General features: G+C 42.6%; 1 protein-coding gene across 9 annotated transcripts in view; it reads right to left on the bottom strand.

Annotated features, from left to right (window-relative positions):
* trak1a (trafficking protein, kinesin binding 1a) overlaps positions 1-26,096 on the bottom strand; it is a 294,945-nt gene that overhangs the window by 57,305 nt on the left and 211,544 nt on the right. For all 9 annotated transcript variants that reach the window (XM_051935640.1, XM_051935637.1, XM_051935638.1 and 6 more), the window contains 3 exons: positions 14,404-14,520; positions 8,545-8,645; positions 6,987-7,095 (listed from right to left, as the gene is read on the bottom strand). In XM_051935640.1, coding sequence (XP_051791600.1) covers positions 6,987-7,095; positions 8,545-8,645; positions 14,404-14,520 — 327 coding nt within the window. The remainder of the gene's footprint in view (positions 1-6,986; positions 7,096-8,544; positions 8,646-14,403; positions 14,521-26,096) is intronic.

The raw sequence follows: 26,096 nt of genomic DNA, 5'->3' as shown, positions 1-26,096 counted from the left end.
CTTCACTATGGAAATGATTCTGCGATCATCCACCACTGTTGTCTTCCATGGACGTCCAGGTCTTTTTGCGTTGCTGAGTTCACCAGTAGTTCACCAGTGCTTGCTTTCTTTCTCAGGATGGACCAAAATGTAGATTTTGCCACTCGTAATATTGATGCAATTGCTCAGATGGGTTTTTTCTGTTTTCACAGCTTAAGGATGGCTTCTTTCACCTGCATGGAGAGCTCCTTTGACCGCATGTTGTCTGTTCACAGCAAAATCTTCCACATGCAAGCACCACACCTCAAATCAACTCCAGGCCTTTTATCTGCTTAATTGATAAGGACATAACAACGGACTTGCCCACACCTGCCCATGAAATAGCCTTTGCGTCAATTGTCCAATTACTTTTGAGCCCCTGAAATGAAGGGATTGTGTTCACAAAAATGCTTTAGTTGCCTCACATTTTTATGCAATCGTTTTGTTCACCCCACTGAATTAAAGCTGAAAGTCTGCACTTCAACTGCATCTGAGTTGTTTGATTTAAAATTCATTGTGGTAATGTACAGAACCAAAATTAGAAAAAAGTAGTCTCTGTCCAAATATTTATGGACCTAACTGTATATATATATATCCCTCCACCAAAGCAGCTAAGTGAAAACAACACCTGTACAATAACAAAACCTCCATTGCCCCTGCAAACGTGTAACAAACACAAAACACAAATAATAGCAATGTATGAGTACTGAATGACAATGAACATGAAATTGAGTCCCGGTAAATCACTGTCCAGAATACGGATGACTGATCAAAATGGCTGTGTTTGAATCTCCCGAATAAAACAGAACAACCTCACCGTGCTTCCTTGGTGAATGGTGAATTATAATGTCCAACCCCGGGTTTTCTGGCGATGATGGTGTTGTCGTGATTGTGGCGGAATGAGAATCAAACTGGAACCAGGCGCGATGTAAATAATAGCAGAATAATGTTGATCGGTTGTTGGTACATGAAATCTCTGTCTCTCTCCCTCTCCTTTCTTCTTTCCTTCCTGATGGTTTAAATAATGATGAGCCGGATGTAACTATTAAAATCCAGGTCCCGACGTGTCCAGGGGGTCGCTGCCTCCCTGCAACACCCTTCTCCGTTTCTTATTAAAGGGGGATGACATTAAACAGACACGCATTAGTTTAAATGGGGTGCTGAGACGAGACGCAACTGGGTGTAACACAGTAAACAACAATACCTATGTGGCCCCGCTACAAACTCACATTTTTGTCACTTGCGCAGTAGAGTATGCAGCATTTGTGTGTTGTAGGAATAATAAAATGACCGAGATATTTTAAGTGAATTCGCTTCCAAGAGGTGGGACAACTCAGAAATTAATTTTACTATCCGAGTCTGCTGAGTTTTGATGCAACGCTGTCAATTTAGGAATGACATTTGCAGGTCATATTATACTTGGGTCAATGAGATACCCATTTAATAAATTTACTTTTTATTTTAGCAAAAATAAGTTACAGCTAACAGTTAATTGCCTTTTGTGCGGACTAAACAGCAAATCAAGCATTACACTGTTAATTCTTTCTACCATTTTGTGACAGATGTCCAGGGACCTTGCCACACTGGGACGGACCGGGAAAAGGGCAGTATCTTCCCTTCATCACAAGGGGGCGACCTCCCGGGATTACATGGGGGTCACAGAGCTTGGAAGCTCAACCCTATGGAGGGACGTGGCCAACACCAGGGAGTGCCTGGACAGCTCCGGAACTGTGGTCCGCAGCACTTCCGCCACACCCAGAAGTGCTGCCGGATGTTAATTGGGGAGCACCTGGAGGACTTCCAGGTGCTGAATAAAAGAGGCCGTCTCACTCCACTCGAAAGCCAGAGTCGGGAGGAGGAAGACAAAGCTTGCCTGGGAGGAGTTGGAGGCGGTAAAGAGGAGAGAAAGAAGTCTGAAGGAAGGACTGTTTGCTCTTCTCAATCTACATGCTTTCGTTAGGTCAGATTATCTCGGAACACAACGTGAGTTACCACAGCTATCCTGATGACACACAGCTGTATTTATCAATAGCACCTGATGACCCTGATTCTCTTGATTCACTAACACAATCTCAATAGCACCTGATGACCCTGATTCTCTTGATTCACTAACACAATCTCTGACTTGTATTTCAGTATGGATGAATAGAAATTTTCTCAAGCTAAATAAAGAGAAAACAGAAATTTTAGTGATTGGCAATAATGGAGACAATGAGATTATTAGAAATAAACTTGATGCATTAGGATTAAAAGTCAAAACGGAGGTAAAGAACTTAGGGGTAACTGTTGACTGTAACCTGAATTTTAAATTGCATATTAATCAGATCACTAGGACAGCATTTTTTCACTTGAGAAACATAGCAAAAGTTAGACTTCTTATATCATTGAAAGATGAGTTTGTTTTTAGTCGACTAGATTACTGTAACACACTCCTCTCAGGACCATCCAAAAAAGACATAAATTGTTTCTAATGAGTGCAGAATGGAGCTGCTAGAATCCTAACAAGAAAAGAAAATCCGAGCACATTTCTCCAGTTTTGATGTCACTACACTGGTTACCTGTGTCATTTAGGATTGACTTTAAAATACTGCTTATGGGTTACAAAGTCTTAAATAGTCTCGCTCCATCTTATACAGTATATCAGAATGTCTGACACCTTATATTCCGAATCGTAACCACAGATCCTCAAATGAGTGTCTGCTTAGAATTCCAAGAGCAAAACTTAAAAGAAGTGGTGAGGTGGCCTTCTGCTGTTATGCACCTAAAATCTGGAATAGCCTACAAGTAGGAATTCGCCAGGCTAATACAGTGGAGCTCTTTAAAAAACTGCTGAAAACACATTACTGTAACATGGCTTTCTGATAACTTCACCTTCATTTAATCCTGATACTCTGTATATTCAGTTCATTATAATAACTATTCATGGTGGTTCTAAAATCCGTACTAACCCCTACTCTCTCTTCTGTTTCTTTTCCCGGTTTTCTGTGGTGGCGACCTGCACCACCACCACCTGATCAAAGCACCGTGATGTTCCTACATTGATGGATTAAAAGCCAGAAGTCTACATGACCATCATTATCAAGTCCTTCCATGAAAACCCTAAATACATAGAGGACTGTTTCATTTATGTTAGGTAGAATGCCCAGAGGGGGCTGGGTGGTCTCGTGGCCTGGACCCCCTGGAGATTTTTTTTTTCTCTCCAGCCGTCTGGAGTTTTTTTTTTTTGTTGTTTTTTCTGTCCTCCCTGGCCATCGGACCTTACTCTTTTTCTATGTTAACTAATGTTGTCTTATTTTAATTTCTTATTTTGTCTGTTGTTTTTCTTTCCTTCATTATGTAAAGCACTTTGAGCTACATTATTTGTATGAAAATGTGCTATAAAAATAAATGTTGTTGTTGATGGTGATTGGTGCACTGTATTCCCGTGTGGTGAAATAAACATTTTTGGGGCATTCTGTGTCTGCCTGTTTGTGTCCGGGTTCAAACCTTTTCCACAATTTATTTGAACACAATGAAGGAAGAAGATGCGATGCCACAAATGGTAACTCCAAAATCCCCATAGCACAGGAATGCAGCAGTCACTTATTATGCCACTTTTATTTAAGCGCTTCCCAAGTACAGGGTGTCATGAGAATGAAATGAAAACTGGTGAGATGAAGTCGACTAATGAAAGCAGATAATTACTTCCCTCAAGTTCCCCAGCTACATCGCATTCTGAACTTTATATAGAATTTGACTTAAAGGTGCGGATGCAGGAAGCCTGATAAAACAAATTCATGTAAATGACATTAATGAAGCTTTTGGCTTCCACTTGGCTTTCTCCACCTACTTTAATTCCACTTAAGGCCATGTAAAACTGGAGTGGCTACAATTTCTATTCAGTTTTACTTTTATACAACACGCTGCCAAAAAGAGCATTTTTAAAACAGGGCACATAAATAGTTACCTGTATTATGTGGTACTAAATAGCTTTTGAGAGTGCAAAGGAAAACATTGGCTTTTCTGACTATGTCACAAACGAAGAGCTGCGGCCTCATAATTGGGAGACACTGCTGGATGAGGCCGAGTCTGAATTTGCATTCCGCCATTGTGCAAAGGGGGCACAGTAATTAGCTCTGTTGCTGTTGGTGTGGAATGACAATGTTCTCTTCAAGTACTCGGTCACAAATGCGTTTCTTAGTAGTACAGAGACTGCGCACCACGTGAGGATCTACTGATTCTCAGGCTCCCTTTGGAATTACTGAAAATGATAACCTGAATATTCTGTACAGGGGAAACTGTGGCCGAGTCTGTAGGACTGTAGATGGTACTGTGAGCCACAAGTTTGCTGGCCTGCTCTGATTTATCTGCATAAACCTGACTGGATTAAGAATGTTGTGCTCATAAAATAAATCCTAGCATAGTGAACAGAAAAAAAAAAAAACAAACTTGTGGTAAACGCATTATGAAAGTGTATGTTGCGGCTGGTGGGTAAGGCAGGAAGGTCAAACGCATGCAGAAAGAAATCTCTTAGCTCAAAAGTTCATTTTAAAAGGTTTAGTGAAAATTCAAGGCAAACAGTCCGCACAAGAATAAAGAAAAAGGTTGTTACACACGTAGAATAAAAGGCACAAAAATGTTTCTTCTCTAAACTTAACTTTTCTTGTCTACCTTCAGTTGTTTCTAAACTTAAAGATGCTTTACTTCGCCTTCAGTACGTTCAGAATGTATGGCACTGAAACTGCGTTGCGTTAATCGTTACGGCGCGGTATAAAGGGGTGTGCCCTCCATGCCCTACACACGGCAAGGCAGGTCACTAACGGAGTCTAATCTATAGACAGAGAGACAAGAAATGGTCAGAATACTCCAATTCAGTTCAGCTTGTGGGGGTTATAAGGACCTCCCAATGACTATGCACTAATATACAGGCAAACATTTAATATAGGGAGATTCACTCGAAAGAGGCCCCGAATATTCTGGTGTAACTCCGTTAGGCTGAAGCAATCTGAACCAATAAAATGCGCTCGATACCTTGACGTACGTGTAATCAATTGCATTACATGCGATGGTGTTAGTGGTTTCCATTTTCTGCCAGACACATTCTGACGCAGCGTTCCATGTTCCTGAACGTATCAGCAAGTGTTTCAGAGGGGAATAGCAGCAACTTCACGTTGGATGTTTTCCTTCAAATCTTCCACGGTGCGAGGCTTGTTCCGATAGACTTTCCCTTTGAGCAGACCCCAAAGGAAGAAACGTGGTGATGTCAGATCCGGTGACCGTGGTGGACAAAGCCCCTGTTGCCGAAGAAGGACTCAATTTCTGCCATAATCCTTCCCGTCGTGTGACACGTTGCTCCATCTTGCTGGAAGTCTCCTTTCGTTAACTCACGATCATCCAGTTGATTCAGACGAATTGATGACCCAATAGGTTTGCACCATGAAGACGTGCTGCTCAATACTACACCACCATCATGATGAGAAGTCGAGTGACTGAGTGAAGGGGTATGGGTGGTAGGCACCCAGAAGTTGCAAACAGAGGTTAAAGGTCGTGACGGCTGTTTGGCGCCTACCTCATCACTCTGATGCAGGGGCATCCCGGGTTGTTCGAAGTTCCAGATACTGAGGAGCATATTGCACGTATGGAATCTATCATTCCCAGACGTTCCCTTTCCCACATTCCCGGCTGAATGGGAACGGCCAAGTTTGCATATATAGCGTGTAAAAATCGATCAAGAAATAACAGAGTTATAGTTGAAAATAATTAAGTGGCACGGTTTTTTGGCCCACGGTGTAGTGTGTTGCTCATTAATTCAGTCAACAACAGACCAGCAGCAGTCAGTCTCCCGGCTCCCACTAAGACTAACCACAGTGGACTGGGAGGTGTCTTCACTCTGCAGCTCACGAATGCCATGACGGGGCATTGACAGTACAGGGTGGTGTCAAGTTTCTAACTGGAGCAAAGCTCGGGTCCAGTCGGTAGTCGGAAGATCAGTTGTTTGTGTTGAAAGCCTCGCACAAATGGTCGAGTTATCTGCGCTAAGAAACTTGCCATCACAGAATGATGACAAGAAACTGGATGCACCAGTAAAAGCTGAAATGGCAGTGTTTCAGAGCAACGACAAGCGCAGGCGTTGTTTAGAACAAGTGTATCAGTATCTGATCACTGTGCCGCCTACTTCAGTGCTTTCTCAGCGGCTGGTGTACTTCTGCACGAAGGTGCGCTCTCGCCTGGACAACCGCACGCTGGACACGTTGTGCTTTCTACGCTCTTATTACCATAGCCAACTAGATACATGTACTTATATGACAGCATGAACTGTTTGTAGTTAAGGTTAGTCTTTTATTGGTGTCAACATATTGCAGTAGTTTTATTAAAAATAAGTGTCGCTCGTTCTAAAACCGTTAACATGTGAGATGCCCGGGAATGACATGCGGGATTCCTGAATTCCCGGGACATGGATAAACCAGTCTGGGAATGGATTCCCTAACTGCACGTTGTTTCGTTCAAAATGCTTCGTCCTAGTGAGAGTTATTACAGAATATTCGGGGTCTCTTTCGAGTGAATCTCCCAGTATAACTTAAATAACTAGCAAATGGCTCTTACAGATAGATAGATAGATAGATAGATAGATAGATAGATAGATAGATAGATAGATAGATAGATAGATAGATAGATAGATAGATAGATAGATAGATAGATAGATAGATAGATAGATAGATACTTTATTAATCCCAATGGGAAATTCATAATACAGTGTATAGCATAAAGAATATTAACATTAGCTGTTCAATACTTGTCACATTAAGTGGAAAATATACAAACCGTAAGATGTTTACTGTTTGTAACTCATGCTATAAAATACACTAACAGACCACTGTAATACTGTAGAACTGAATAAACATCTTTAGAAATAATACAAAAAAAAAAAGATAAAAACAGACAGAACATATGAAATAGTAAATGTAAAAAAAAATAAAAGGGAAACCTACCTCTGACCTGAGAACAATATTCTCCTCCTCGAGATCCTTGAGTTTCCTCTGTAGAGAGTCCAGAGGGAAGTAATTCTGAGCAGAAGAGGTTGAATCATTTCGCCTTATCCTGTTATAATGGAGAAGAAAGGATTGAACAACTAAAAACGGTAAAGTTAATAAAGGACACATTCGCAAAGTATGACACCAGCAATTAATTCAAACGTATTTAATAAATATTATATGCCAACAAGTACGTACAGAACAAACTGGCACTGCCGCACTGCTTATACCGAGTTTAACTCATTTAATAAAAATGAAAAAGAAAAACTGTATTAACCAATAAGAACCAACATTTTGGCATTTTTTTAGTCTTCACATGATGTGTAACTTATAGGATCAGGCAATAAAATATAAACAAGAAGATAATAAATTTAATAGGGTAACATACAACATCTACTGAGCCCTCGCCACTTGGTAATCACCATAAAAACTGTTGTCAGCAGTTTTTATAATTAAGAAATTAGCGAGAAATTAATGTAAATAATTTAAAGATACATTAGCTCAGTTTCTGTGGTGGGATGGCGCCCTGCCCGGGGTTTGTTTCCTGCCTTGCGCCCTGTGTTGTCTGGGATTGGCTCCAGCAGACCCCCGTGACCCTGTAGTTAGGATATAGCGGGTTGGATAATCGATGGATGGATGGATTAGCTCAGTTTTGATGAGAACAGACTATTCAGCCCAACAAAGCTCCTCAATCATATTCACCAAATGTCCCCAAAAATAGCACGGAGCAGAGCTTTGCACGTCCCTGAAGTCCTACTGTCCTCCACACTACTTCCGTGCCCTGTTTCATCTTACTGCTAATCCCATTTTAATTTAAATGCAGAATCCCTTACTTCTGTTCCTTTAGGCATGTAATTATTTTTGAGCGGGTTTGTAAAACCAAGCATTGAATATACATCTCAAATTAGAAAGTTGAAAACAGCTTGCAACCGGAGAAATGAGAAATGTCTTGATTGTTAATCATTGTCGTACACCTTAGAATGTTACAACAATTGCGACTTCCAGTTAGTAACGTCATCAAAAGCATTTTGAAAATCAAGACAAAAAATATCACATGCAGTCCTCCGATCAAATTTGTTTTTCCCCCCTAGCCGAATTCTAGCAATTTCCTGAAACACGATGCTAAATTTGTAGATCAAATGGCTCTGGACAAGAAAAGTCCGCTTAGTAGGTAAACATGTTACATAAAGCAATCAATAGTGTGTACCTTATTTATAATTTCATACTGAAATTTTATAATCGGGTCTTGCCCTTCAGAACTTGTTAAATGTGATGTCATTAGAAGCAAAAAAATAATAAAGTCAGTTGAGGAGAACCAAAAACTTACTTCGTTTACCCTAATTCCATGTAGTGTGTGCCCAGCTCTGTAGGTGGGACAAACATCTAAAATACTAGCAACACATATACAGGAACATCGCAATACGGTCAGAAGGAAGGACCGCAAGGTCTCTGATATACACACATACAAGTTTTACAGGAGTTTTCTGGTATGCTCATTGAAAGGTGTATCACTTACGGTGTTGAACACGCAGAGTCGGGTTCGCTTTCTTCAGCAGCGCTGGTATAGAATTGAAGAAGCTCATCTTTCATAGATAGTTCATGACGGAGCTGAGAAACCTGAGCACAAAAAAAAAAAAAAATACTTCACTCTTACAATTTTAGTTTGAAAGTGATTTTGTAGTTGTACACATGCCACTAGGTCAAAAAGGATGAAAGCTCTATCAATGTATTTTATGTAAAAAAAAGAACACTGTGGGCAGCACAGTGGCGCAGTGGTAGCGCTGCTGCCTCGCAGTAAGGAGACCTGGGTTTGCTTCCCAGGTCCTCCCTGCGTGGAGTTTGCATGTTCTCGTGGGTTTCCTCCCACAGTCCAAAGACATGCAGGTTAGGTGCATTGGCGATTCTAAATTGTCCCTGGTGTGTGCTTGGTGTGTGGGTGTGTTTGTGTGTGTGTGCCCTGTGGTGGGCTAGCACCCTGCCCGGGGTTTGTTCCAGAATTGTGCTCTGTGTTGGCTGGGATTGGCTCCAGTAGACCCCCGTGACCCTGTGTTCAGATATAGCGGGTTGGATAATGACTGACTGACTTGACTGAAAAGAACACTGTGCACTGCAAGTAGAGAATCAACAGTTATTAAAGCAGACTGGTGTGTTCTGTATACAGTCATATGAAAAAGTTTGGGAAGCCCTCTCAGCCTGCATAATCATTGACTCTCCTTTCAACAAAAAAGGTGACAGTGGTATGTCTGTCAGTTCCTAGGAACATCTGAGTACTGCGGTGTTCGAACAAAGATTTTTAGTGACGCAGTATTTAGATGTATGAAATTAAATCAAATGTGAAAAACTGGCTGTGCAAAAATTTGGGTCCCCTTGTCATTTCGCTGGTTTGGATGCCTGTCACTGCTCAATGCTGATTACTTGCAACACCAAATTGGTTGGATGAGCTCGTTAAGCCTTGAACTTCATAGACAGGTGTGTCCAGTCATGAGATATAAAGGGATTTAAGGTGGTCAATTGTGCTATACTATAGCATGCAGATATGGTTAAGAGGTTTGGCTTCGTTTTGATGATCTAAACAACTTTGACAATGGTATCATCATTACCAACTATTACATCCCAACCCACCACTAGTACTTCACGTCGGCTCTGTCCTGGGGCTCCTCCTCTTTATTATTTACTTCCTTCCCCTCGCCATTATCTTTCGTTAATATAACATTAATTTCCACTGTTAAGCTATTGACACCCAGCTCTACCTCACTAGCAAACCTACTTTTTCCTTCCCACCCTCCGCACTTATTGACTGCATAGCAGAAATTAAATCCTGGTTCTCCTCAAATTTAAGTTAAACAGTGGTACAAAATCAACATTATCCAAAACCGATAATTTTTGATTTGTTATTGATAATTCCTCAGTTTCCCCTTCCCCTGGGTGTCATCCTTGACAGTGCTTTATCAATAACATCTCCCAGTCTGCTTATTTCCACCTGTATAACGTTAATCGTATTCGCCCCTCCCTCACTCCCCACACCACTGCTATCCTTGTTCACAGCCTTGTCACTTCACGCCTGGATTATTGCAATTCCCTTTTCTTTGGTCTTTCTTGCAAATCTCATTATAAGCTTCAACTGGCCCAGAATTCAGCTGCCCGCCCTCATCATTACTAGGACCCCCTCTCTTCACCATATTACTCCTGTCTTGCAGCAGCTTCACTGGCTTCCGGTTAAGTTGCCCATTGACTTCAAAATTCTCCTGTTAACATTCAAGGCCCTCCACAACCTCGCCCCTCCACATCTGTCCGACCTCCTCCATGTTGCCATTCCCTCCCGCACCCTTAGACCTTCTTCCTCCATCCACCTGACTGTCCCTTTCGTCCATCTTACCACCATGGAGAGCACAGCATTCAGTTGCTGTGCTCCCCAGCTTTGGAACTCACTGCACTCTGAGCTTAGAAATATTGATTCATCTTCACTTTTCAAATCTAAACTTAAAACTTATCTGTTTAAGACTGCTTTCTCTTCTTGATTACAATTGCTCTGTCTGAATTTCACTTTTTTTTTTGGTATTTTTAGTTTTTGTTTCTAATGTGACATATCTATTGTTCAGTGACCTTGAGTGTTTAGAAAGGCGCCTATGAATAAATAAAATGTATTACTATTAGCGGTAGGTGCCCTCCTGCAGTTTTAGGGAAATGAGGTGATAAAAACCACCGATGAATGGCAGTTCTGCGAGTTCTTCGATTTCTGTTTCAACGTACAGATGGCAAGGGAAGAATGTGGTGTAAACGGCTTGCATCCATAGTCATCCTGCCTTGTGTCATAAGTTGTAATGGAGATGATATTCCTAAAAAATAAAACTCCAAGGTTACTGGAGAATGAGCCGATTTTTTCAAACTCCCAAAAATGCCACAGTGCTCAGGTAATGGATCTTTACAACAGTAGTGTGCAAAAGCACAACGCATCAGACCTTGAAGTGGTACTGTTAGGAGTATCCTCGTTCTAAGTTCCTCGGTGTGCACATAACAGAGGAACTTACGTGGACACATAACACCTCATCACTAATCAAGAAAGCCCAGCAGAGACTACACTTCCTGAGGCGGCTGAAGCGAGCAAGTCTTCCCCCTTCCATCCTCACCATGTTCTACAGAGGCACCATTGAGAGTGTTCTGACCAACTGCATCACTGTCTGGTATGGCAACTAAGGGTCGGAGTGGTGGCTTTGAGGCTAAGGATCTGTGCTGGTATCCAGAAGGTTGCCGGTTCGAATCCCCATCACTGCCAAAAGAGATCCTACTCTGCTGGGCCCTTGAGCAAGACCCTTAACCTGTAATTGCTCCAGGGGCACTGTACAATGGCTGACCCTGCCCTCTGACCCCAAAGGGTATGCGAAAACTAACAAATACCTAATACGAGAAATTGTAGAAGGCGAAATAAAGAACAAAAACAAAAATAAAAAAATATCCGACCGCAAGCGCCTGCAAAGGATAGTGAAGACAGCAGAGAACATTATTGGGGTGCCACTCCCTTCACTACAGGACACATTTTACAAACGCAGCGTCCGCAAGGCCTGCAGCATTGAGCAGGACCCCTTAACTGGACTTTTCACACTTCTGCCATCCAAGAAAAGATACTCCTGCATCAGAGCCAGATCTGCCAGGGTACAGGATAGTTTTTATCGCCAAGCTGTCAGACTCATCAACACCAGGCTGCCCCCTGGGATTTTCCACACGGCCTCAACCACCTCTAAAAACCTGCTGACACAGAACTTTTATACATGCAGGCCACTTTCCTGCAAAGACGAGTTTGCATGTAGAAAAGAACTGAAAATCTCATATTGACCTTTAAGGATTTTGCACACTGCACTTTGATATTCTTTGACATACTTCTGCTGTGAAGCATTCTGACCTGCCATTGTCTTAAACAACTATCATACACTGACTCATGCAGCCATTTCTGTACTACCTCACACTGTGCTGTATTATCTATTTATTACATTACATATTTATTGAATATATTGTGGAGGACGGCCGGGACACCCCTTCGGTATATGTTCAGGGGGAGCAGCCATGAACTTTGCAATACCTCCCCCTGAACGCCAGATGGCAACCCAACCCGGGTTGGAGCAGTGCCTCGGACTCCTGCAGGGCTCCATGTTAACTGGAGTTTGGTGCAGCCCTGTTGGGTGCCGCCAGGGGGTGCTGCAGCTGGGACTCCTGAGCCATTATGGGCAGTGTTTTCGCCACACCCGGAAGTACAGCCGGAACTCGACAATCAAGCACCTGGAGCACTTCCGGGTGGACCATAGAAGGGGCCAGCAGCCACCACTCCAGAAGCCTGAGTCAGGAGGAGGAAGACTACGCTTGCCGGGAGGAGTGGTGGTGCAAAATAAGGAAGAGTGTTTGTGCTTGTGTGCTTTACTGGTGGGTTTTGGGACTGTGTTGTGCCTGTGCATCACGGGGAAGATGTGCCCCACAGGTAAAGAAAAATAAAAGTTTCTTGGTTCATTTTAACGTGCCTCCAGTGTGAGTCTGTGTCGGGTCAGGCGCCAACATAGCACTTTTGTTACAATATTTATGTATCTAGATTGCACAATACCATACATTACAGTAACCAACAAGTAACAAGTAAACAACATACAGTTGCTTACTACACGTCATATTGCTGCTACTTCTTTGTTTTGTCTTGTTTGTGTTTAATTTTAATTTTGATTTGCACTTCATGTTGTTACACTGTGGGGCTTCACAATTTCGTATATCTGTAGACTTGGATATGGTTGAGATGACAATAAAGTTCGCTTTGACTTTGACTTTTTGTCTTAGAAATTAAAGATTGGAAAGATGTTGCCTGGTCTAACAAACTTCGAAATTTCTGTTTCGACGTACAGATGGAAAGGGAAGAATGTGGTGTACACTGCTTGCATCCATAGTCATCCTGCCTTGAGAACTCCTTGAGAATTCAAGGTTACTGGACAATGACCCGATTTGTTCAAATAAAAGTGGTCTGCTACAGGCTAGCGGTTGTGGGATGCTGTGGGGAATGCTTTCTTGGCAAACAGTAGCACGCTTAATGCAAGTGGAGTGTCGTTTGAACGTCACAGCATTCCAACACTGTTGGTGCACCACATTATGGACACAGTCTCGCCGTTTTCAAATAGACAACGCACCATGTCGCAAAGCAGACCTCCTCTCGGGCTTGTTTAACAAAAACGATAATGGCTTCAGTTTACTCCAATGTCCTGCACGGTCCCCTAATCTCAGAACAATTACAAACCTCTGGGGATGAGGTGAAATGCGAGGCTCACAGTCAAAAAAAAAATCTGTAGGAACCGTGTGATGTTAATAAAACAGTGAGGGACCGAACTGTCTTAAGAAATGTTGTCAGCATATTGATAAATTCTTGCCTTAAAAGAAAACCGGGGGTCCTACCTGGTGAAAGTGGCCACTGAGTGTGTGTGTTTGAACGTGTTTTGATTCATGATTGTACTTGTGTGTATTTTTTAACTATTTCTGAAAAGCACTCAGGACTTGCACAATAAAAGTGAGCAGTGCAAGCATAAATGCAGTTCAGTTACCAAACTTACCTATTATGCCGGACTGCCGAGGCCCTTACCCGGCCGGGACGCCTCAGGCACAGAAGGACCTGAGGAGAGGGCTTATTCCAGATATTCCCCCCAGACTGATAGAGGGCAGCCCCCTTAACTTACAGCGGGGCCTCGGGTTTGAAGCATGGAAAACTCAACCCTGCTGGGGCACCTGGATGTTTACTGGGTCCTGTCTGGCAGCACTTCTGCCACACCAGGAAATATATACCAGGAATAAGGTCGCTGGACACCTGGAGTCCTTCCGGGTGTCCCATAAAAGGGGCCAGTCGCCTCTACTCAATGGCCAGAGTCGGGAGGACTGGAGGCGAAGGGACTGAGCTGTACTTGGTGTTGTGGACATTGTGCTCTCGTGACGAGCAAAGAAAGCGCTTCCACAGCTGTAAAATAAATGTGTGCTGTGAGGTGACACTCGTGTCCTGCCTGTCTGTGTCGGGTTACGGCCTGGGCTTCACACTATGTACCTGTCACATTATGTTTCCCATGTATAAACTGTTACTATAATTTCATTTTTAGAAATTTCTAAACATACTATTTCTTCTTTACAATCATGCAATAACCAAACCCGACAATGCCAGTTATCTTTTAGTTTAACAGAACATCTGAAAGAGAAGCACATATAAAAATAGTTTTTACTTGTATTCTGTATTAAAAGCAAATTTTGGAAACAGGTGTATTACGAGTTTCATCCAATATTCTACATTCTGATTATTTACAAATTATTACTTGATTTAATATTGCCGAGACCAGTCTATTAATAAAGATTCTGGAAAAGACAGCCATACCTCCTCTCGAATGTGTTCGACTTGTTCTTCAAGCAGCTCATTTCTCTCGGTGAGGATTTTGTTTTTCTTCAACAATGACTGACCAATTCGTGCAGCTAGTTCTAAATCTCGCTCTTTCTGTAAAATAATAAACACAGATTTTTTTTTTCTTAAATCCATTACAATATACATCTTGTAAAAACCTAGAAACAAAATGATAGAAGGTCGCGTCAAGTTGGGTAGCATGCACTGGTACAGTGTGTTGCCGCACCCACTATATGACAAAACAACTCGGGATCCCAGTTGGCAACCCCCCAGGCAGACACGTGGTCCAGTCCCACCCACTGGAAATTACCCTCTATTTGCCACAGCCAGATGTTACGTGGGCGACCCCTTGGCCTGGTCCAGCCACTCGTGTCCCCAACAATGAGGATCTTACGAGCCGGATCACCCTCTGGGAAACGCGCCACATGGCCGTAGTGCTGTAACTGACGCTCCCGCACAATGGAGGTCATGTGCCTCATTCAGGACTCCATGAGCAACACAAAGTCAAACCAACGGTACTCATGGATTTTCTGGAGAGACACACATGAAGGAGTCCAGTCTTCGTCTCAGGTCACTGGATAGCGTCCATGTCTCACAAACAGGAAGCACCAGGACTCTAAAGACTTGGACCTTCGTCCTTTTGCAGATATCAGGAGCGCCACACACCCCTTTCCAGCAACCTCATGACCCCCCATGCTCTCCCAATCCGTTTACTGACTTCATAGGAACAGTCACCAGAGACATGAATGTCACTGCCCAGTTAAGTAAACCTCTCGACAGGTGAACTCAGGAAATTCTTTAATTTAAAACAATTGGCGTTCAAGAGATGGACATTAAGTTTAGTTCGAAATGAATTATAAACTCAAAGGTGTCCTAAATCTAAACCTCTGAGGGAAGCACAAAACACCTGAAAATTCCTTACCATGACCTTCTACTGATTTTTGTTCCCCCTGATACTTTTGAGTGTATTAATATTCCTTTACCGTTGTTATATCTGATTTACATTTGATGACGAAAGTGTTACAACTGGATCATTAATATGAAACACAAATATAAGAAGCATGCAAAAAACCCGTGTGAGCAAATATAGCAACACATTAGATAAGAATGGCAGCAGAGACAAATGAATGCTCAATTCTCTGCAGATGCAAGCAACCTGAGCTTCTCTACAGTATGCAAACTAAGTAGGTTTAGAGTGCTCATTTATTCATGCGCACCAAACAAAGATTTTAGTAACATCATCCTTGTAACTAGAGCCTCTGACACCGCAGATACAAGAACGTTCATTGTTGTTTTGGAAGAAGATCAAATCTTCATGGAATAAATATTCTCCATATGCAAAGTAAAAGAAACAATTCTTCCATTCCCTACTTCACAGAGATGGCTTGACCTGCTTGATATACCATTAGAACTGCTTGTGTATCCCTGATCTCAAAAGTTGTATTCTATCATTAAAAGAGACATGAGGGGGATTCATTACAGCACGTTGACCCGGTGTTGGGATTAGGCGTTTTGTTCAAGTCTCGGCAGCTATTGAGCAATGCCCTGAAGTGATCGTCTGACTTACAGTTACTTTATCACTTATGTAACACTAACAGTTAACACTACCATACAGGGCCGGATTAAGACGAAATTGGGCCCGATGCTACAGCGCAAAAAAGGCCTATTTTTTCTCGGCATTGGTGCATATGCATTCGACACTCACCGTACATGCGCACTCAGACCGACCAAGGAGCCTTAACTGCTTGCGATGCAACCAGCCAGCCTTTATTGAACATGAATAATAATAATGACGTAGTATCGTAACAACTCGAGATTAAAATCAACATTCAATAGCAATTGTCTGAAAAGTGCACTTAATGCAGAAAAGGCTAAACCAGATCAACTTAACCTAGGCATATTGTCACCCTAACTACTGTGCTAGTGCTGCTTACTTATATTGCTGTTTTTCAAGCCTTAGCAAGCGTGAATTCTTCGATTGTGTCAGTGATGTCAAGGCTGCGCAGCAGCTCATGCTCAATGCTCATAAACGCCAGCATGCTTAGCCTTTCCTGCCCCATGGAGATCCGCAGCTCTCCTTTGACTATTCCCAACTTTGAGAAGCTCCGCTCACCGGAGGCATTGGACACCATCATGCACAGATAGATGTGCAACCCAATCTCGACGTTTGGAAATGTCCGAGAAAGATTCAACGATGACAAAAGCCTTGTACATGGGTAAGCTCTGCTGATTCGTTCACAGTCACCGGTTTCTGAGTGCGCATAAATGCGCAAAGAACAATAGTAACTATAATAAGTATACGTACGAAAGTTGGACTCCAAATTTCATTCTAAGAATTATTTTGAGGTTAATATAGCAAAGGAAAACTGTTCAGCTTCCAGAAAACTCTTGTCTGTTTTCATCTGGGCCTGTTTCAGGAATGGGCCTAATACTGCAGCATCAATAGCACCCACCTTAATCTGGCCATGCTACCATATATCACACAGGATTCTACTGTATTGAACTAAGTTTCTCTATCTTAATGGAACCACAGTGGCTACTGGTTTTGGTTCAAGCAAGTTCTTCTTCAAAACCCAATTACTTTGATGTCATCTTTCTTATTGGTACTGTGGCTGCTGCCCTTTAACATTACTGCTATATAAAATTATAATCAGCAAGCCGGTCAAGCTTGGAGATGACACAAAATCAGAAGAAAAGCTGGCAAAACCATTACAGGCAGACAGAATTCAGACTTGGGCAGATAAGTGACATCTATATATCTCTTTATTATAAAAACAACATCTTGTGACAAGACGCGATCTTTGGAAGAGAGACAGAGAGACACTCTCACGTCTCGCGAGACGGACAAGTCACGTCATACTTACAACCTTTGGAGGCCAGTCCCGTGATACACATGCAGAGCAGGTTAGAGATAATGGACGTAGGAAAATTCGAAAGTCTCAAAAAAAAAAAAAAAAAAATGAGAGTAAAGATCGCATTAGCGCAAACAAACAGAAAATATTACTCGGTGAAATAACAGAACAGCGAAAAGAGATTGAATAATGTTTGAGGATGTCTGGGGGACAAGAGAGACAAGGCAGTGAGACAAAAGGACAGGTGCTGTACAGGCTTTTAAACATTTGGAGCGCCGCACGAAATGCAGATCACGTGGCACGGCAGCAGCAAGCCAGCAGCTGATCGAGCAAAGAGGAGGTAAAAAAAAACAACTGTTATTTGTTTCCCATTGTATCACCGTTTAAGAGGAGTTTCAGAGGAGCGATCGTATCTCCTTGGAGTGCTTTCAGCCCCCCCTCTTCACAACAGCATGTAGCGCTGGTCGGGGAAGGGGTTCACAAGCAAAATGAGCAGGGGGCAAAGCCCCCAAGTATACAAGTATATATAATGTCCAAGCTAAATTACCTGTCATGGCCTAGTTATTCTGGCACCCTAATCACCCCCTGTCTCTCACCACTTAACAGCTAATATGTGGTTAGTGTACTAGCACAAAAATGGCTGCCTGTTGCATCATCTGGGTGGACGCTGCACACATTTAAGTGTCTCCCTACTCACTAAAAAAGATTTTTGAATAGTGAGAAAAGCACTATATAAATGTAGAGAATTATTATTATTATCATCATCTACAGAACAATGCTAGCCTGGATCTTTCTTCTTATAGTACATTTATAATTCTACCAAATTCAATAATTCTTTTCACAACAAATTCTCCGAGATGACAGATGAGACGATATAAACACCTCACCCACTTCTTTCCTTTTCCACTAGCATACTGCTGTCAAAACGTGCTTGTGATTCAATATGATGGCAACTATAAGTAAAAGTAGCTGGCATCTGTACGAATGGTTTTCAAGGAAACCCCTGGGCAGGATTTACGACGATACAATGCCCCGACAATGCAGCGATTTTCGTCGGAGAAGATGGTGAAACGCCTGCCGAAAGGGACATTTGCATCTATCCCATACGCAACTCTTCTAAACAGATTTCCACGCTCAATATGAATTGTGATCCTACGGTTTACCCACTTTTATTCCCTTACGGAGAAATTGGCTGGCACAAAGATTTATAACATTTCCCGATAAAAGAAGCGACAAGCGAATAAGGCTTACTCAATGCCAATTTTACACGTACAGATTAGCAATGAGGAATACATTTAGTATTTTGCACTCCAGCGGCAAACTATTCCTACAGTACGTCAGGGATGCGTATGTTAAAACAGAGGGCGTGCGTCTCAACTATCTCAGATTACATCAACAAAATCTGCGCGTGGAACAATACAATGTTTGAATACAGACGCACTGCAAGCAATGTTCCCTCTAAGCTGAGCACGTGAGCGATCGCTCACACGAATTCAGAGCGTCGCTCATACTTCCCGCACGATTGCTCATTCCGACCGTCGGAGTTGGTGCTCATAAATTTTTGGCTTAAACAAAATGTCGCTCATAAACAATGTTTTTTGCTCACTATATGCTACTCCTTAGAGGGAACATTGACTGCAAGCAAACGCTGAAAATAACAACGTACGTGTAGGCAAAATGATCATATTACCGTCAACATTTCCAGGAAGTCCAAGATACATGCAACAAAACTATCAGGATGCCAAGGCCATAGTACGTAAATTCGGAAAGCCTGATTTATTTATCACTTTCACATGTGATCGTACTTGGCCGGAAATTCTACATGAACACTGCGTCTTTCAAGAAGTATTTATTTCTACTTCATTTCTTAATTCCTTTCTCACCGTTTTCCGTTCTTATTCTTACATCGCTGTATGCTACGGCGGGCGTCGGCTAGTTTACATTATTATAGATAACGGTGGAGTTATACCTGACTGCGAATGAGAAGGATGTTAATGCTAGTCTGAGTAGATATGAAATAATTATGAGAAACGCACAAGCGGGCTTCAGATATGAACCTGTGTATGCTATACTTTTAGTACTTTGAACTCTTTCTTAAGCATAGCCTTTAAATATCTCTGCTTTTTTTAGCATTTTTTTTTAATTTGGGTAGTTTCAGACTTTGCACTGTGCTTTTCATATGAAATAATAATAGGGAAGGCCGAAAGGGCATCAACGTGTGTACGGTTTATTAGAGATGTTAACAGCTGAAGATCTTTGCACTGTGCTGCTACCAGAATGTTGTATAAATATATAAAATAAAGCCAGTAATAACCTGGCATGTGCCCATCCTTAGTAAGAACCTATTAGGATCTCCTTAACAAATATGTATACAGTAGACCCCCGCGAAGTCGCGGTTCAGGGTTCGCAGACTCGGTCGTTCGCGGATTTTTCCTTAAAACCTAACTATTAATTGTTAGCGGAAAGCGCAAATATCCTCTGCAATTTTTTACGGCTTTTTTTCGTGGCAACACTGTGCTGTAGAGAGAACAGGAAGCAACCACTGAGGGAAACGCGGTTTGGGATGGTGAAAGTAGCCAATCCGAGAGCGTTATTCATTTCTCCTTGCTGCTGATTGACTGCTGCCCTGTGACGCATCTCCAGCTGAGTGTCCTCATGTTTTTCATTTTGTTATTCTTAAAAGATATCGCCGAAACGCCCTGCACCTTCTAAGGCTCCTGGCACTGAGCCTAAGCACCAGAAGAAGTTTAAAACACTCCAGGAGAAGGTTAAACTACTGGATTTGCTCCGGGAACTAAAAAGTTAATGCTGCAGTAGCGCGCCACTATGTCATTAATGAAAGCACCGCACGCTACATAAAGAAGAACGAAGCAGCGATGTGGAGTACCGTATCTGTAAGTTTCTGTGATAGTGCCAAAAAGGTAACAACCGTAAGGAATAAAAATATCGTCAGGATGGAATCTGCCTTGGTATTGTGGATCACTGACTGCAGGAAGAAGAACATCCCCTTGGACGGTAACATCATCCGTGAGAAAGCATGGAAATTGTACCAGCAGTTCGCTACAGGAGACAATGTAGCAACTTCCTATAACAATGTTCCTGAAACCAATAAAGAAAAGCCAACACAAAACCCCACCAGAAGAAGACCCGTCCAAAGATACAACGACTCCTGAAGCACCAGAAGAAGAGGTGCCACCTGAGGAGTTTTAAATCTTGTGCATCGTACTACACAGCTACTTCATCATCATCAATATCATTCATCATTGGTGAGTACCCATACATTTTACTGTATTTTAATTAAATGAAATTGTTATGTATTTACTTTACTTATAACAAAGTAAATGACAGCGCATACCAAAGAAAACGCGTTTAAATGAATTACAGTACGTATAGCGGTAACATCGGTATTTTACATTCTAGCATCGTGGGAGACATAGCGGTACAGTACTGTACAGTAGACAGGTTTACCTTTACATTCTGTTTTTAGGTAATGTATTAAGGTATTAAGCTGAGTTTGCAACGTAATTAAAGTGCTTTGGGGGCATACTGTGTTTAGGGTTTAAACTATAAAAATAGGCATTTAAAAGGCATTTTTTAACCACATCCAAACAGCTGCGCTTTTTCACAATTCGCGGGTGCCCTAGGAACGTAACCACCACTATTTTTGGGGGTGTATTGTACACCTCAAATTCTTGACAGGTTTCAAAGCTCTTGTAAATCATTAAGTGTTTCAAATTGCAGATGGGGCAAAAGAGGACAGGTTACTAGGAAAGAGCAAGAAATGTATTTTTAACTGCTAAACTAATCATGTCTGGCAGCAGCCCCGTAACACTTGTAGCGAAACAACTGAAATGTGTCTGCTCTGTTCTGCGTTTCTCCTTTCCCTAATGAAGAGCGCTACAGTTCTCAAGTCCTGGTTTGTTCCCACCAAATGAGCTGTAATTGTCCGTCTTCTGAAGTGTTAGAGAAGGGCTGTTCTCCAATTTTCTGCTTCTGTTATTAGTATTCGACCCTGAATTACATAAGCGAGTTTGAAAATGAACAGACAGATGGGCTGATGTATCTTCATGTGTGGAATATAGCCCAGGCACAGGGACACAAGTGCAAACACACACGCTGTTTTTTCCTTTACAGCACAGCACACAGTGCACAATGCAGCCACAAAGTACTCAGTCCCTTCCTTTTCTCTCTCTCTCTGTCTTTCCTTTCTTCTGCCACAAGCTTTGTCGTCCTCCTCCTCCTCCCGACTCAAGCTCGCTGACTGAACTTACAGTGGTCCTTTATATATCATCTGGGTCAGGCAGATAGCTCATGTCCCCTGGTTCATTCACAGCACCCCCTGGCGATACCAAAACTACAAGTCCCAAGGTGCCCTGTGGGAATCCAGGGCACCATTGCATAGCAGGGAAGCTGCCACCTAGTGCCTTGGGGGAGGCAGTGCCCTAAAAAAAAGCTTCCTTCCCCCATCCTTCCGGGGCGTCCCAGCCGGGTTGAGCTTCTGGCCATCTGTTACACATGGTGCAATGAAGCTCCATTAGTTTAGCATCAAAATCATCTGCCTGACATGATAGTTTGTAAGTACTAGTGAAACCACAGGAGAAAATTATGGCAAAGGCACAGGAAAAATAAGCACGTAAAATACTGTAATTACAGCAAAAAAGATAAAAAAAAAGCAAAAACAAGATCATGAGCTGATTAAATAAATACAGATAAAAATAAAAAATAGATACAGGAAAAAAAAGCCTACAAGCTGGTGGCAGGACATGACACGAATCACAAGGTGCTATGCAGGATACAGAGAGCGGCTGCCATTCTTCTTCTTTCAGCTGCTCCTGTTAGGGGTCGACACAGCGGATCATCTTCTTCCATATTTTCCTGTCCTCGGCGTCTTGCTCTGTTACACCAATCACCTGCATGTCCCCTCTCACCACTTCTGTAAACCTTCTCTTAGGTCTTCCTCTTTTCCACTTCCCTGGCAGCTCCATCCTTAGCATCCTTCTCCCAATATACCCCTTATCTCTCCTCTGCACATGTCCAAACCAACGCAATCTTGCCTCTCTGACTTTGTCTCCCAACCGTCCAACTTGAGCTGACCCTCTAATGTCCTCATTTCTAATCCTGTCCATCCTCGTCACACCCAATGCAAATCTTAGCATCTCTAACTCTGCCACCTCCAGCTCTGTCTCCTGCTTTCTGGTCAGTGCCACCGTCACCAACCCATATAACATAGCTGGTCTCACTACTGTCCTGTAGAACTTCCCTTTCACTCGTGCTGATATCCATCTGTCACCAATCACTCCTGACACTCTTCTCCACCCATCCCACCCTGCCTGTACTCTCTTCTTCAATTCTCTTCCACAATCCCCATTACTCTGTACTGTTGATCTCAAGTATTTAAACTCATCCACCTTCACCAGCTCTACTCCTTGCATCCTCACCATTCCTCTGACCTCCCTCTCATTCACACACATGTATTCTGTCTTGGTATTCCTACTGACCTTCACTCCTCTCCTCTCTAGAGCAGATCTCCACCTCTCCAGGGTCTCCTCAACCTGCTCCCTACTCTCACTACAGATCACAATGTCATCAGCAGACATCACAGTCCACGGGGACTCCTGTCTAATCTCATCTGTCAGCCTGTCCATCACCATTACAAATAAGAAAGAACTCCAAGCTGATCCCTGATGTAATCCCACCACCGTCATTCCTATCGCAGACCTCACCACTGTCATACTTCCCTCTTACATATCCTGTACAACTCTTCCATACTTCTCTGCCACTCCTGACTTCCTCATACAATACCAGAGCTCCTCTAGAGGCACCCTGTCATCTGCTTTCTCCAGGTCCACAAAGACGCAATGCAACTCCTTCTGGCCTTCTCTATACTCCTCCATCAATACCCTCAGAGCAAACATCACATCTGCGGTGCTCTTTCTTGGCATGAAACCATCCTGCTGCTCACTAATCATCACCTCATTTCTTAACCGAGCTTCCACTACTCTTTTCCCAAAACTTCATGCTGTGGCTCATCAATTTTATTCCCCTGTAGTCACTACAGTCCTGCACATCCCCCTTATTCTTAAATATCGGCACCAGTCCACTTCTTCTTCACTCCTCAGGGATCCTCTCACTTTCCAAGATTCCATTAAACAATCTGATTTAAAAACTCCACTGCCATCTCTCCTAAACACCTCCATGCTTCCACAGGTATGTCATCTGGACCAACAGCCTTTCCATTCTTCATCCTCTTCATAGCTGTCCTTACTTCCTCCTTGCTAATCCGTTGCATTTCCTGATTCACTATCTCCACACCATCCAACCTCTTCTCTCTCGTTCTCTCCATTCATCAGCCTCTCAAAGTACTCTTTTTATCTGCTCAACACACAATCTCCTCGCTTGTGAGTACTTTTCCATGGGCACAAATTCCCACAGGGACACTCCAAAATCCTCTGGAAAGACAAGTGCAGGTGCTGTTATAGCCTCATGGATGGGGCAACTCCATATTAATGCCCATGTTTTGGAATGGGATATTCCACAAGCTCATATAGGTGTGATGGTGGGGCATTTGGCCATGTACTGTATGAAGATGGGCTAATGTGTATTTTCTACATTTACTGTTATTTAATGCTTGGCACAAATCTTTTCCCAAGGAAACTTACAAAGGTATGGTATAAATGTTTTGGAACACTAGTTCAGTGCCACACAGTGTAGTAATCTTATAATTAACGCCACAACAAATATGACACATTGCTGTAGGGCAGTGGTTCCCAAAGTGTGCACAAGCCGTGTCTTCCTCGCTGGGGTGCTGCAAAATATTACAAAATTTTCATCATTTTATTTCCATTTTCAATTCAATGTGATGGGACACGACATCTGACGGAACCAGTGCAAACCAGTAACTCACTTAGTAATAACTGTTTGCAGAAGCCTCTACAAATGGTTACTAGAAGGCAAGCTACAATAATTAAGTTTCTCGATTGTTTTAGTAGTGTGTCAAACTTTTTCGGTACTTTGTGTTCGTATATAAATAGTCTTAGTGTTGAATTAGTTTTCAGAGATTGTATCAACCGTATATTGTTGTGATTAAGTCCAGTGAAGTTTTTGAAGTATTTCTTCTCGTATGTATGTTTTAAAAATGGACCGGTTTTTACTGAACAGTAATAAATTGTAAAAGTATCACTGATGGTGCTAAGGGTCAAGACTTGTTCGAGATCCTTGATACTTTTATATCTGAAAATACTTTGTAGTGGACTAAGTGAGCTGGTGTCTGTACTGATGGTGCTCATTCTATGTTCGGCTGTTATGGAGGATGGCAGGCACTTATTCGAACCAAAGCCCCTGATGCACTTCGTTCCTCAGATCCCTAGGGCAGACTCCTTCACGATCGTACCCACTCTCCCATTCAGTGGGTACGATCCGTCCCATAAGCGCAGATCCTTTTCTCGTTCCGGGACCTCTTACTGCGCTGACTTCTCTCCTTCATGTTGGCTAGCTGGCTCGTCTTCTTTCATTTGCCCCAATGTCGCACTCTCGCTCTCCAAGCCTGTTTCCTTTCCTTTTACTCTCTTTTTGTGCCGGCCCGTTCTTATATGGCTACATTGGTGCAGCATCTCAATTGCTCACCACAGGAAGCCAATTAAGCAGTTGAGAACGACTAGCCCCAATTACTCTATCAACTCCCCGCGGCTGCACAACCATGCACACAGAGACTGACACGGTGAATGGGTTATTTAAAAGCCGCCAATAGCCGCGGACCCACTACACCAGAATCCCACTAATTATAATTACAGTCATATGGAAAAGTTTGGGAACCCCTCTCAGCCTGCATAATAATTGACTCTCCTTTCAACAATAAAGATAACAGTGGTCTGTCTTTCATTTCCTAGTAACATCTGAGTACTGCGGTGTTTTCCGAACAAAGATTTTTAGTGACGCAGTATTTAGTTGTATGAAATTAAATCAAATGTGAAAAACTGGCTGTGCACAAATGTGGGTCCCCTTGTCATTGTGCTGATTTGAATGTCTGTCAGTGCTCAATGCTGATTACTTGGTGTGATGAGGTCGTTAAGCCTTGAACTTCATAGACAGGTGTGTCCAATCATGAGATATAAAGGAATTTAAGGAGGTCAATTACAAGTTGTGCTTCCTTCCCTTTGACTCTCCTCTGAAGAGTGACAGCATGGGATCCTCAAAGCAACTCTCCAAAGATCTGAAAACAAAGATTGTTGAGTCTCCTGGTTTAGGGGAAGGCTACAAAAAGCCATCTCAGAGGTTTAAACTGTCAGTTTCAACTGTAAGGAATGGAATCAGGAAATGGAAGGCCACAGGCACAGTTGCTGTTAAACCCAGCAGGTCTGGCAGGCCAAGAAAAATACAGGAGCGGCATATGAGCAGGATTGTGAGAATGGTGACAGACAACCCACAGATCACCTCCAAAGACCAGACGGTGTATCTGGACATCGTTCTACAATTCAGCACAATTTGCACAAAGAACATCTGTATGGCAGGGTGATGAAAAAGAAGAAGCCCTTTCTGCACTCACGCCACAAACAGAGTCGCTTGTTGTATGCCAATGCTCACCTAGACAAGCCAGATTCGTTTTGAAACAAAGTGCTTTGGACTGATGAGATACAAATTGAGATATTTGGTCAGAACAAAAAGCATTTTGCATGGCAGAAGAACAACCCCGCATTCCAAGAAAAACACCTGCTACCTACTGTCAAATTTGGTGGAGGTCCCATCATGCTGTTGGGCTGTGTGGCTAGTTCAGAGACTGGGGCCCTTGTTAAAGTCGAGGGTCAGATGAACTCAAACCAA

Source organism: Erpetoichthys calabaricus, chromosome 13 (genome assembly GCF_900747795.2).
Source record: "Erpetoichthys calabaricus chromosome 13, fErpCal1.3, whole genome shotgun sequence".
NCBI classification, from domain to species: domain Eukaryota; kingdom Metazoa; phylum Chordata; class Cladistia; order Polypteriformes; family Polypteridae; genus Erpetoichthys; species Erpetoichthys calabaricus.
The sequence above is the reverse complement of the archived record's forward strand: the minus strand, read 5'-3'. Positions and strand labels throughout refer to the sequence as shown.